This window comes from Leptosomus discolor, chromosome 6 (assembly GCF_034619465.1).
Source record: "Leptosomus discolor isolate bLepDis1 chromosome 6, bLepDis1.hap2, whole genome shotgun sequence".
Lineage (NCBI taxonomy): Eukaryota > Metazoa > Chordata > Aves > Leptosomiformes > Leptosomidae > Leptosomus > Leptosomus discolor.
The window spans coordinates 46,659,866-46,673,904 of NC_141396.1; the positions used below are offsets into that span (position 1 = coordinate 46,659,866).

The 14,039-nt window shown below is 40.1% G+C and overlaps 1 protein-coding gene across 6 annotated transcripts in view; it reads right to left on the reverse strand.

Moving 5' to 3' along the window:
* Positions 1-268: 268 nt before the first annotated feature.
* The window catches only part of NEBL (nebulette), a 262,002-nt gene continuing 248,231 nt past the window's right edge, over positions 269-14,039 (reverse strand). For 4 of the 6 annotated variants that reach the window (XM_086466535.1, XM_086466533.1, XM_086466531.1 and 1 more), the window contains 2 exons: positions 5,948-6,063; positions 269-445 (listed from right to left, as the gene is read on the reverse strand). In XM_086466535.1, coding sequence (XP_086322661.1) covers positions 269-445; positions 5,948-6,063 — 293 coding nt within the window. Of the gene's footprint in view, positions 469-5,937; positions 6,064-14,039 lie in introns of all 6 variants that reach the window. The other 2 variants (XM_086466536.1, XM_086466534.1) reach the window with 2 other exon arrangements.

Sequence of the window (14,039 nt, forward strand, 5' to 3'; positions counted from 1 at the left end):
TATAGGACTGGCAGCACCAGGCTTCCATATATGTTTTTCATTTTGAGAAAGCACTACTATAAGCAATGCTGTTTTCAAAGCTCTGAGCTTCTTGTTGATTATTTTTCTTTACTTTAAAGGACTTTAAATTGGATTCTGAGTGAGAATGCAGACTGTTATAGCAGTGATAAAGTAATGAACATGTACTCTTAAAAGATTCTTCTGACTTTTTCTAAAAGATTAGATTTTGAGTAAATCATAATAAAGCTCAAAGGACTAGAGACAAAAATTAGTTAACAAACTCAATATAATTTGCTGGAAGCATTCCTGTTTTCCCAGTTCTCTGAACAGTACCATACATCCAGCCATCATCAATTGGTTGCACATTGATGATATAATCACCATCCCTGAAGGAAACTTCATCTTCATCTTGAGCACTGTAGTCATACATAGCTCTGTACGTTCTCTGTTGAAGGAAATAAAACAAGGCTGTAAAGTCTCAAGCCTAAACAGAGATAGAGTCTTTCTCTTCTTTGCACAAATAAAACGCAAAGAGCAGGAAAAAGAACAGAGAAAGCAAGGCAGAGAGAGAAATCACAAGCTACCTGTTGAAAAGAAACAGGTAGCCTATCAAATATACAGTGAATACAGCCCCTTTTTCTGAGTATCAGAATAATTATTTTTATGAACCCACATTGTCCAATGTCCTCATACAAAGAGATTTCAAGGCATTCACCACGTCTTGTTTCACATATTCACTAGTAACAGCTCATTTCATCCAGCCGTGGCTAGCTCTGCCTCTGCTCCCTATTTGCATGGTTCCCAAACAGCTTCTCCTGCGTCTTCACTACAGAAAAGAAACACAGTCTTCATCCAGGTAATTAACTTTACCATCTCACTGAAAGTCCTTCATTTCATTAGAATTTTACCTCAAATTAAGAACTGGGAATATATTCTTATCTAATGAAAAAAAAAGGACAAACAAGATTTCAAAAAGTCTGCAAAAATAATTTTTATGAATACTCATTTTTGCATATTCAAAGATTGACCTAAACAGAACACATCCTATCATCAGCTAAGCCAAATTTCTCTGTACCTCTACCCACTGTAAGCCAAGATTCCTATTTCCTTTCTAAATACAGTACTTATTTCTACTCTTAACCAATAAAATGCTACCGTTTACTGGAACTCAAAGTGGATTTTCAAACTCAGGGGGAACAGTCTCCCCTTGTACCTTAACAGCAGAACAAAACTAGCTCATTTTAAAATTCCGAGGAGTACTTTCTTTTCTTTATCCTGTCTTTCAACAGAAGTCAAAAGCAGCTCAAGCATTACTGATAATATTCAATTTCCCTACCAGCAATTTTTGATATGTCACCACACCTAGCTGAATTTTTCTGGTACAGTGATTTAAAGAGAAAAAAAGGTAAAACCAATCAATGTTTGAGTTAATGTCCAATACTATTGTCCAAACCTTTTAAGAGACAGAAAACTTTGTTCTGCTTCCCATCTGAGGAAAACAACTCTGGATTAGTTTTAGTCCATCTCACATATGGGTTTTTGGAGCAGTTCTAATGAAATTATTTTCAGGAAAGATGGCGATTCCTCCACACGCAGTGAGCAGGCCATTTGTCACATGCTGGAAATGTGGGATCACCTAATTAAAACACTACAGGGCAATTCATTATTACTGTTCCCATGCTAGAAATACACTTTTTGTCTTGCTTCTGCCTTTATCACTGGTAGTGCAGATTAAACACTATAGAGAAATCAACTCCTGGTTAAACCCTGGAGAACACTATCTTTCCTGACAAGCCTACTCTGAACTGTATTTGAGTCTTCCTCTGTATAATTGTCCTCTGCCATGCCTATAATTTTGCTGCCCTGCTTGCTGTGACCAAGAGCAATTTTCAACCAGAGGTATGTAGTTTCTTGGTGGTTCCTTAATGTCTTCCAACTGTTCATGGAAGGTGATGAAAAAAAGCATAACTGCTTAGCATTACATCAAAGCAACTAATTGGAATGGTTCCAATCACCAAAAATCCCTTAAAGATTCACAAACTGGAGAACTAGCTGTCAAAAGACCCTAAGGAATGGTCTCTGCCTTTGAGAATCTTATTTTTTCCAGCTATTTCAACTGATCTCTCTACTTAGCCTTGAAGCTAACTCAAAAAAAAAAAAAAAACCCACAAAAACCAAACAAAAAAACAGTGAAAAATATCCTATTACAACAAGCTCGGCATCAGTTAGTCCTTTAAACAATGTATTTAAAAAAAAAAATCTCCATTTAAGAAAAATGGTAATAAGTCCGTATCTGGCATAAGGCAGAGAATAGATTTTCCTCTGTGCCATGATTATATGTATCCTTTAAATGGGCAAAGACTGGGGGAAGAAATTAAATTATTTATTAAACTAACATATAATTGGAAAAAAACAAAGAAGTTTTGCTCACCCAGAAGGATGCTCACTACCCCTTAGAACATTATGGTATAGCCCATACTACTCCTGTCTCCTTTAAGGCAAGTTGACTACATCACTGTGGTGGCACAGTTGTGAAGACAAGCTGGTAATTTCAAACTTTTAAAAAAATTTATTAGGTCCTAAATGCTGCTGAGAAACCTAAATTTATGGCCTTAACACCTAATTAGGTGCTAAATGGCTGTCAGGAGAAATCTCCATAATAATCCAGTTAGTATTTAATGCCTAATTATCACTTCAGAGTGTAGTCTGGGCTATATAATTGAGAAATACAATGCTTAAAGGATTCAAAGCAGGGATTTTTAAAATGCATTTTAGTGAATTATTCCTCTGACAGTAGTGAGTTTAGCAGATACTAAGAGCACAAAAGGGTGTAAGAAAAGGTTAGGGTTTTGTAAAACAGTCAAATACTCACTTATCTCCCACCTCCTCAAAGGTCTAACTTGCAGCTACTGCTTAGAACAGTAAGTCTTGTGCATACGAAGTCTAGCTCATATTCCCAGCTCCCCAGCCAGATGTGAGCTGACAGATGCATATTTCCACTTCATCCACCAGTTTATACTTATTCTATGGATTGCTCCTTGCAAGGAAAAGTACCTGTCGCAGCGTCCTTCACACAGACCAGCTATCAAGGAAAGCCAATCTGCAACCTAGGTTTTGTTTTCCTACCACTTTTAGTTATATAAAGATGTGAGAACACACTCATTTATCTTCCAAAGAGGTAAACAGCCTTCAGGAGTGTGTTATAAAGCATCCTATACTCTGAGCAACAATTTAATTCAGCCCATTATGAAAAACTGCTCTTAGACAGTGAGCAAAAGCTAAGAATCAGAAAATAATACAATTCATCCAGGAAAAAAAAATCTAACCAGAGACTGTGTTAGGATCATGCTCAAAGTTAAATAAACCAGAATTTAAAAATTTAGAAATTAGAAAATTTCTGTTTCACAGTATAGGAAACTGGTGGACATGATTATAAAATGAATTTATGTCTTTTGGGGACCCTGATTTAGTAACATTGCAACAAATTGGCTGAGAGGAGTAGGTTTTACACCTGGTCAAACTCGGGCACTTAAGGGTGACTTTGTCACCTTTGTTGCTTTTCGTTAAGAGTCAAAAACTGCTTATGCTTTGAGACCAGTATTTGGGCTGGGATGTCTTTCCTCCTGTCTCTTCCCCTTCTTAATTTCTTCTCTTAAGTCTTTCTTCCCTCTGCCTGGCTTAACCAGACACAGCTGCATCTCTGGCAGCACTGCTCTAAGCCCAGAAACGAACAGGCAGCTAAAAGCAATGAACCTAACATTACGGAAGTTTGTCAGGTCTCCTATGGCATGTCCACACTGCATTTAAAAAGTGCTCCAAGGCTGCCTTCCATCTTCAATCTGTGCAAATTGCTGCATTTAAACACATCCCCAGCCAGAGGTCTCCCCCAGCACACTCTGGGAACCCCTTGTGCCATCCCAATGGCTGAGTGTAGCACACCCAGCACACCTGGATACACTGCACAAACTAAAGAAGAGATTTGTCTTTTGATGTGAAGGTGGAAAGACAAGGTAGCACGATAGGTTTCTAGCTGCATCTGAGATGCCTCTCTTGGAGCACAATCATCACCTTGGAGAGTGATAAGATCACAAGGTCTTCCTCACCAGACAGTCAAATTAGCAGTCAGCACCACACCAGTGGTCCTTGGATTTTCTCCCCTGGAAAAGTTTGGGTTTTATTGTCTTCAAGGAAACCCACTCAGTTTTTAACAGCAACAAGATGTTTGCTGCTTCACTTTTTCCCCACAATAAACAGCTATTGTCACTTGAAAGAATGTCAAATGACAACAGTTTCACAGAAGGTATAAGAAATCCAGTTGAAAGGAGACGCTCAGCCAATCCTTTATTTTTTAAATGCTTTAAGTTCACTCCCTTCCTTTTCCTATTATCTTTGCATTCCCGATTCTGGAAGGAGAGGCAAAAGATGATTGAAATGATATTGTTTCAACAGTTAGCCCACCAGGTAAGCCACTGGGAGACAGAGATACCAGGGAAATAGTAGCCATCTACTCGCCCCGATAGCTGTGAAGGCTGCTAAGTGCATTTTGAGATTTGCAAGCATCTCCATTCTCTATCTGTGGGATTTGAAGGCTGCTTTTCCCCCCACTGACTAGCAAATCTGCTGGCAAAGCCCAGGGGTTTAGGTCCCCCACTTTTTGGACTCTGGTCCTTTCAGAAAGCAGCCAGCTCCCCAAGTGCCTTGCGATATCTTTGGAAATTAATGGTTGATGCAGTATTGGCTGCCTCACAGCTGTCAGGCAGATGTCCAAAGAGTTTCCAGGTTATTAGCTCACCCAAAGATGCAGGTATCTGTATCCCAGACTACCCAGCAAAGTATCCCCCTCAGCCCACAAGCAGATGAGAAACTGGCAAGCCTGAAAGCACCCAAACCTCCCAGAATAGCATGATCTTTACGATATAAAATGCCACGGAGTTTCAGTCTTAAAGAAAAATACATGTTTCAGCTAATCTTACAAACAGGTTTTTTTCAGCTCAGCAAGCTCTAAGTTTCATTCATAATTAAATAATTCTTCATCTCTAAAAAAAAGGTGAAAGGTGACAGAGGCAGTAAAGATACATCCACCCAAAAGAGTTTAAAATTCAAAATTACAAGTCAATAATTTCAAGGTAAAAGGTGGCTGGATCCAAATTGTGAAATCTCTAGGCAGTGATACAACAAAAAAAAATGATAACCATTAAAACTGAACTTTATATATAAAGAGTTCAAAAAGAAAAAAGCTCAATTTCCTAAAAACCCCAGCTGAATACACATTCAGCTCTCATTCCATGACCAGTTACTTCTGAAACAAAATATTCACTCCGGCTTTACATTCCCATCCACCACAATTAAGAACTTCATGACTGTGGCCATGGTTTCATGGTAAAGCTTCTTCTCCATCACCTAGCAGTAGAGCTTGATTTGGATCAGGCACAAGTGGGTCCCTGACTTCTGCTGAATCAGAAAAGGCACACCAATACAGAGTCTAAGCTAGCTTTATACAAGCAGAGATGAACAATATAGATGGGCACAAAGCCTGCTAGTACAAAATCAGCAAGTCAAAAAATTTTAAACACATTTAAACCAACAGAGTGATCTTAAGAAAACAGTGGTTTTCATCCAGCACTAGGAGCCTGAATTCATCACAGAGCATAACATCAAAGCTCAGCCTGTGAAATACTGTCCAAGCATTCCCTATTGTTTTAGTAGGTAGAAGATTCAGTTATTTCTCTGCCTTCTGGAGATCACAAATGACTCTTTTTAATGCATTCTGACAGAAAAGTTCTTGTCGCTGCCCTCAGTCACTAGGCCAGTCAAATAGCCCAACTATACAATTCAAGGGGATCAATTCACGCATATTTAAAAGATTTCACAACAGCTGATAATGTTGCTGTTGTGAAAAATAAAATAATTTGTTTAAAATAAATCATTTGTTAAAACAAATACTCACCAGACTTGCTGAATGAGGCTGTGAATGCATGGACCTCATGGATGACATACTGGTCTGGTGCATGTATCCATATCCTTGGGACTGGCTTTGCTGATATGCCCCAGGGAGAACAGGGGCTGTGTGGTAAAGAAATGGAGACATATTAATTTAAGTTTTAAAAAAAAGTCCTTATCTAGCATTTTGTAGAAACCGTAGATTATTTGCATTGTAAATAACAATTCCTCACTATGAAACAGTTCAGAACGACTTCCACATATAAATTAAGGCTTTCCATAGGTTAAACCACACATAGATGTCGCCAAAGCTATAGCAATATAGCCACAAACACTATCAAGGTTAGTTGGAAGGAAAAGCTTAACATAGAAGTCTAACCATAAAATGGCATGCAAAAAGCCTGAGACACGACTAACTCAGTTTTGATACTGCCATAAATGACGCACTAAATATCATGTTCCATAAACTGCATTTTTTTAAGGAAAGATTGATTTAAAAAGCTATATACTAATACAGTTTTGAAATGTTTCAGCAGAAATTCTCTGCAATTAATTCCTAACTCATTGCAAGCTAACTCTTATTTATGGGGCCAAGAAAAAAGGACTGTGATTCACAGGAATAGACAGAAATGTAAGAAAATGAGCCCACGGTTGAGTTTAAGTTTATTCTGATTCCATCAACATTCTTAGCCAGCGAGAGATCAATGGTTACTGAAATCTTTCCGAGTCTACCTCTTTCAGTACCCTCCTTTCACCACTTTCATCTCTTTCGCATATATTTTATACTTGCGGATGACACCAAGCTTTGCAAATGACACCAAGCTGGGTGGAAGTGTCAATCTGCTTGAGGGTAGGGAAGCTCTACAGAGGGATCTAGACAGGCTGGATCGCTGGGCCAAGGCCAATTCCATGAGTTTCAACAAGGCCAAGTTCCAGGTCCTGCACTTCAACCACCACAACCCCCAGCAGTGCTACAGGCTTGGGGAGGAGTCGCTGGAGGCAGAGAGGGATCTGGGAGGGTTGATCGACAGCCATCTGAATATGAGCCAGCAGTGTGCTCAGGTGGCCAAAAAGGCCAATGGCATCCTGGCCTGTATCAGGAATAGTGTTGTCAGCAGGAGCAGGGAGGTGATCATTCCCCTGTACTCGGCTTTGGTGAGGCCACACCTCAAGTACTGTGTCCAGTTTTGGGCCCCTCTCTACAAGAAGGACATTGAGGTGCTGGAGAGGGTACAGAGGTGGGCTACCAAGCTAGTAAAGGATTTGGAGCATGTCTCGTATGAGGAACGGCTGAGGGATCTGGGGCTGTTTAGCCTGGAGAAGAGAAGGCCGAGGGGAGACCTTATCGCTCTCTACAACTACCTGAAAGGAGGTTGTGGCGAGGAGGGGGTCGGTCTCTTCTCCCTAGTAACAAGCAACAGAACAAGAGGAAATAGCCTTAAACTGCACCAGGGAAGGTTCAGGCTGGATATTAGGAAGAATTTCTTTACTGAAAGGGTTGTCAGGTGTTGGAACAGCCTGCCCAGGGAGGTGGTGGAGTCACCACCCCTGGAGGTGTTTAAGAGACGGGTAGATGTTGTACTTAGGGACATGGTTTAGTGGCGTTGATAGACCTAGGACAAAGGTTGGACTCTATGATCTTGAAGGTCTCTTCCAACTGAAACTGTTCTATGGTTCTATTCACATTATTTTAACAATTACATCAGTTTAACAATTCTGTAAGATAATCATTCATATGTTGACTTTTACTGCACCAAGAGCTGTTGAAAGACAATCAACAAGGACTCTCTGCCTCTACTGCTTACTAGGAAAGTATCTGTAAACCTTCTATAGCTGTTCAAACATCCTATTTCAGCAACAGACTGAATTAGGATGTGTTAAAAACACATTTGATCAAAAATCTGTGAGAAATAAGCACAGCACAGGTGACCACACACCGTTTTACCAGCAAGCCCAAGAAGCATTTTTAAAGCAAAATTAAGAGACTGAAGTGCTTTCAAAATCTAACGATTAAAAGTTTAGTCACCACATACCTGTGTATGTTCTGCAAGACTGTCATGTGCTCTGAGAACAAAGATTTCTGGCTTGTATGGAGGTCATTAGCCCATTTCTCACTGTTATTTAACAAAATTTTACTAGTTCAACAGGAAATTAATTTAGCTACACTGAAAAGAAAATGCATTCCTGTTGATACTTCTTCAAGTGGTCCGTTTAGCCAGTATTCTGTCTAACTCCTCTGACAAAAGCCGTCTTTTGCTTACAGGAGATGGAACCCATGCAGCCCATGAGTCAAAAATCTTAAAAGATTAAGTCAATCAGCAGTGCAATACTTTGTGAGATTCATCTTACAGGCTTGCTAGGAAGTGAAGAACCACATCTGGTACACCCATCACACAGATTCAAAACAGGAACAAAGCTAATGTAGGATTTCAAGGGGTTCACAATGTATGGAAGGACTCAGGACTTGTAAAATGAAAAAAAAAAAACCAACAGGACAAGCAGAAAAAAAGCATTAAAAAAAAATATAAAGTAGTATTCACATTTGCAGTAATAAGACTGCCTTTCTCTGTTTCTTGAGTGATCAGGACAATAAATGCATGTGAAAAAGGACTACTGAGAAAATGTTTGCTGAACTATTTCAGAAAGAAATGTCAACTTTGTGCTTTCAGCAAGGTGGTTTACCTGTCCTGCTTCCCCAAATAACTATATCATTGATTTCAACAAAGCTTTTCCTTAAAATATCAATTTCATTTTAGTTAGCATATTTAAATACACTATGTAATTACAATTTAGGATTTTTTTTTTTTTTGCTCTACTATACTTGTAAAGATAAGTAACGCTGTATATGTAACTAGGGTTTTTCTGATTTAGAAAAACATGTTTCAAACTACTGTAATGAATAAATTGCTTTAAGTGAGTGAAATTAAAGCAATACAGTCAGATGCAACACTGGAACATGATGAATAATGGAAGTTTTAGAAGTGCCAAGTTCATTCTAATGACATATGAGTACAAAGATATTTTAAAGCAGTTTAATCATCAGAGAATTGCTGCTCGTTAACATGTTCAGAGGATTATCATGCATTAAGTGTACAGTCCTAAGTAGTTCATCAAATAATTTATGTTTCAGTGTTGTTACAAGCTATTCCTACATGACCAGATGTAGCCCTTTATGAGAAAACAGAGAAAAACGTAATTTAATCAAAGGTTCTGCGAACAAGCCGGAATGAATATATTTTGCCTAATTCACCACCAGCATAAACACAGGTCAGTCCACAGAAGCAAACAGAATCTCATCTCCTTATACTAGTGGTAAATTTGTCATGTGGGTTGAAAACTGAGAACAGATTGAACTTTTTAACTTAACAGGTAGTATCACAAGCCCACATTGGCCACTGCTCAGTCAGCACCCTGCCTGCTCTGCAGTGACAAAGGGCTGGTGGCTTTTCCCTGGTCCCTGGCAAGGGCAGACACCCTGAAATCCCTCTCCTCTTCCTGAGAGAAGTGAAGACACTGGTAGAAACTTTTTACTCTTGATTCCTTCTCCTCAAAACAGATCTTTTTCAGTTCCTACCAATCACCCCTCGTCAGCATAACACAGGAAGACTACAGATGGTCAGCTTCATGATAGCCTCCAAATCAACAGGCTTATTTTGGGGAGGATAACCTGTGCCTCCCACTTCCGTGACAACTGTCAGCAGCAGGTCTGAGACATGCTTCTCTCTTTCACAATCAGCTTCTTGCAAGCTGAGAGAATTCTGTCAAACTGTCTCAGAGAACTTGTTTGCTATTTTACCTGCAACAATGGAAAACCTAAGCCCAGGGAAATAAAGCATTTCTTCCAAAGCAGGAGAAATTTTGGGAAGCATTAGAAGCTGAAGTATTAGAAAAAGATTCTGTACAAACAAAAAGAAGGAAATTCTAGAATTAGCTTTGCTAATTGTATTCTAGTCCTTTATTTAGGTGTCATATAAATGAGCATATATATCAGCACATATCAGTGTTGAAGACACTGGATTGAATAATTCCACCTTTTCCATTAAAAGAACACTGTAGTAGGGCTGCAAAAAAATGATCAATAGTTTTCACCATCTAAAAAAAATAGTTAAGAAATCTCCAGCTGGTTGTCTATTCGGAAATCACATAAATAAGCAGATTAGTGAAGAGACAACAGATCTCAGCTGTGTTTCTGGTGACATACAGGTAATTCAAGGTGAGATTAAACAATGCAGAAAAAGAGCTTGACTTTTCTTCATCATCATCGCCCACAGTTAATTGCAATCTCGTGGCTCAGACCAAAGTATAACGTTCTACAACATCACTGACTGCAGCAGCAGCAAAAGCAATGGTTTTAGCTAACCTACAGGAACCATAAAACAGCAGTGGAACATGAAATTCATTTAGCTGAAGCCAGATTTATTGGTGAGGGAGATGAGGGCTGACCATTGCTCCCAGAACTACAGGTGGATGTTCTTCCTTGTTGCATTAAGACTTTACCAGATGCATTCTGATGTATCAAAACTTACCTTTTTTCTTGTCCTACCTACCAAGCAGCCAGATATTTATTTTAAATTATCTACTTGAAGGAATTTATCATATTCCTCTTAGTATACCTTTATGGGCTTCCTCAGAGAAAAGAAAGAGAAAAATGAATGAACATGATAAAAGGCAAACGGAGAGGAAGCCTCAAAGAAAAAGAAGGATTTGAAAGAATGATAGCGAGTACCAACTTGCTGCAGCAGACAATGGGGTCTGCAGAGTGTGTACCAATCAGGACATGCTTTGAGAAGGACTGGGAAAGGAAAAGGTCAGAGTGTGGAAACAGGAAAGGAATAATTAAGGAAGCATTGTGTAACTACAAGGTAAAAAAAAAGTTTATGCCGAAAAAATTATTTAAAGGGCAGGTTCCACGATATAATGTTTTATCAAAACCATAAATTCTTTTTCATTCTTTTGTTCAGCAGAATCTTGATAATCCATGGTAAAAACAATGTATCCCCACTGCTAACTACTGCATTTTTGCTGTTTATTACAATACATGTCATTTTCATTTTTTCTTGCAGACATCATGCAGTTTTAAGCATTTATTTCACTTTATGTGTTGATGTTATCTCAACTCATGTTTTCACTACCAGGCTACTAACACTTCAGAGAACTCACTAATAATATTGCAACATTTTGTAATAACAACAACATGAGAGAGCAGCAAGTAAAAAGAAAGATGATGATTATTACGTGCTTAATTCTAGTATCTGTAAGAGGATGATCAAGCTGTATATTTTCTAAGGAGCCCAAAAGTTGCAACAGAGCCAGAATACAGAGTTATCATACGTCTTTGTGTTACTGACATTGTGACTAGCTTGCTCAAAACAGATGAAGCTGCTGATGGGAACCATGTTGCTCCACATTGTGGTGGGTTGACCCTAGCTGGATGCCAGGTGCCCACCAAAGCCACTCATCACTGCCCTCCTCAGCTTGACAGGAGAGAGGAAATACTACAAAAGGTTGTGGGTCAAAATAAGGACAGGGAGGTCACTCATCAATTACTGTCACGGGCAAAACACACTCGACTTCAGAAAATTAGTTTAATTTATTACCAATCAAATCAAAGAAGGGTAATTAGAAATAAAACCAAATCTTAACAACACCTTACCCCCACACCTCCCTTCTTCCTGGCCTTAACTTCACTCCCAATTTCTCTCTCTCCTCCCCCACAGCAGTGCAGAGGGACAGGGAATGGGGATTGTGGTCAGTTCACCACACATTGTTTCTGCACTCCTCCCTCCGCAGGGGGAAGACTCCTCATACTCTTCCCCTGCTCCAGCGTGGGTCCCCCACAGGGTCGCAAGCCCTGCCAGCAAATCTCTCCACAGGTCCTACCAGGAGCCTGCTCCAGCATGGGCTTCCCACGGGGTCACAGCCTCCTTTGTGCGCACCCACCTGCTCCATGGGCTGCAGGTGGGTATCTGCTCCACTGTTAACTTCCACGGGCTGCAAGGGGACAGCCTGCCTCACCATGGTCTTCACCAGGGGCTGCAGGGGAAGTCCCTGCTCTGGCACCTGAAGCACCTCCTCCCCCTTCTTCACTGACCTTGGTATCTGCAGAGTTGTTCATCTCATATTCTCACTCCTCTCTCCACCTGCAATTGCACATGTTTTTTATCCCCCTTCTTAAATATGTTATCCCAGAGGCACTACCACCATTGCTGATGGGCTCAGCCTTGGCCAGTGGCAGGTCCAACTTGGAGCCAGCTGACATTGGCTCTATCAGACACAGGGGAAGCTTCTAGCAGTTTCTCATAGAAGCCACCCCTGTAGCCCCCCTGCTACCAAAACCTTGCCACACAAACTCAATACAAACATATATTGCAGTCCTTCCCCCGTTTTGCCTTGCTGCTGCTTTATTTTCCACAGGTTACAACACCCAGAGCAGCCGTCATGGTCTTACTTTAGAAAGCCTCTCCCATAACTTTCAGTGCCTTCTCTCTTTTGCCCTTCCCTTTGAAATTACTCAGCTATGTCCTGTGCAGCAGAAAACATTGTCAAAGTAGTGGGGAAGTGCAGGTCTAGAGTAGCTTGACTACTATGACAGATGAGCTTTCAGCAGGCTTTTAAAGATGATGTGCTAAACATCATTCTCTGCTGAAGTTATGAGTGTTGGAATAACTCAGGAGGAGTCATGAGGTGATACATCTCAAAGAGGATATCGGCAGTCCATCCCTGATCCTCACTGCCTACCTGAGCTTGATGCTCCATGAGCTGGCTGAGGCAATCTAACACTCCTACCACCCTTTCTCCTCCTCTCAGCTAGGCTGTTTTCCTGCTGGCTCGGCAAGTTAAGTTGGCTCAGCAAGGGATCAGACCAGCGACAGAAGCAGTGCAAGGAAGGAGGCAGTACCAGGTACCCACAGCCAAAAGCAGTAGAAGGCTAGCAAACTGCTAGATCAGCTCAGCTGTCCCAAGGTATGCCTCCACAAGCACCTCACTTCTGTGCAAGCTCCCGCTGAGTTCAAACCACAAAAGAGCTGAGCCTCTCACAGATGCTTCTCTCCAGATGTCCCAGCATACAGCTCCAAACAACGCATCCCATGTAATGCAGAATGCCCCTGTGTGCTAGCACGTGGCATGCATTGTTCCACTACTTATTTGTATCTTACGTCTCCGCAGAATTTGAAAAAAGTCATAGTGAAAGGTTAAAGAAGATTAAGCCTAATGAAGCCAGCAAGAGCTGTTTACTTGACAGTAAAAAAAGATATCAGAGAACTTAAAGACTTTAATGAGTGTACAAGGACTGCCCAGAGATAGAAATGGCGAAGAGGTTGAGATGAGGTACAGACTCTGCAGCATCCCCATGGTACAGAGCAAGGGGATAGTCTCTGAAGGACGTGACCAAAGAGCAGTCACAAGAGTAAAGAGAACAAGCAGAAGAGTACAGATATGTTAGATACAGATAACATTAGGAAAGCCTCAGTAATAATTTTCCAGTGCAGAACTGATTGTCAAGAATGCTCCTATCCCAAACTGGGATGAAAAGAAAAACAATCTCAAAGGTTCATGCAAAAAGAAATCTTAAAAATCAGGTAAAGAAACAATTTTATGCCATTCATTCAAAAGATCTAGGTTTAATTTTGATAATTTCCAATATTTATTATAACTTACGTGACTCTTCAAAATCAAATGTATTTCAACATAAAGCTGGATTCTTTGTTTCAAAAATGTCAAGCTATAACCTTATCAATCTCAAAAATGAATGAAATGGAGGGGGTTGGCATTGAGACATGAATCACAAGTGATGCATTCCTATAAAGAAGTCTGGCATTCAACTGCTATCTTCTGATGAAGAACACTGAAAAATTCCCAGCCAGCTCTAAAGTTAAATTGCTCAGCGTTAACTTTTCAAATAAGCTAGAAAATAGAAACACATACTCTAAACTGATTATCACTTATCTATTATAGAGTTTTATTATTTTCTAGTCAGAAGGAGCAGCACAGCACAGTCAATTTTACTGTGAATAGGTCAGGCTGCATAAGCATATAAAGAGCACTAACCTGAAGACTGCAGATGGCGAGACCTGATACAGAATAGTGCTGTTTTTAGA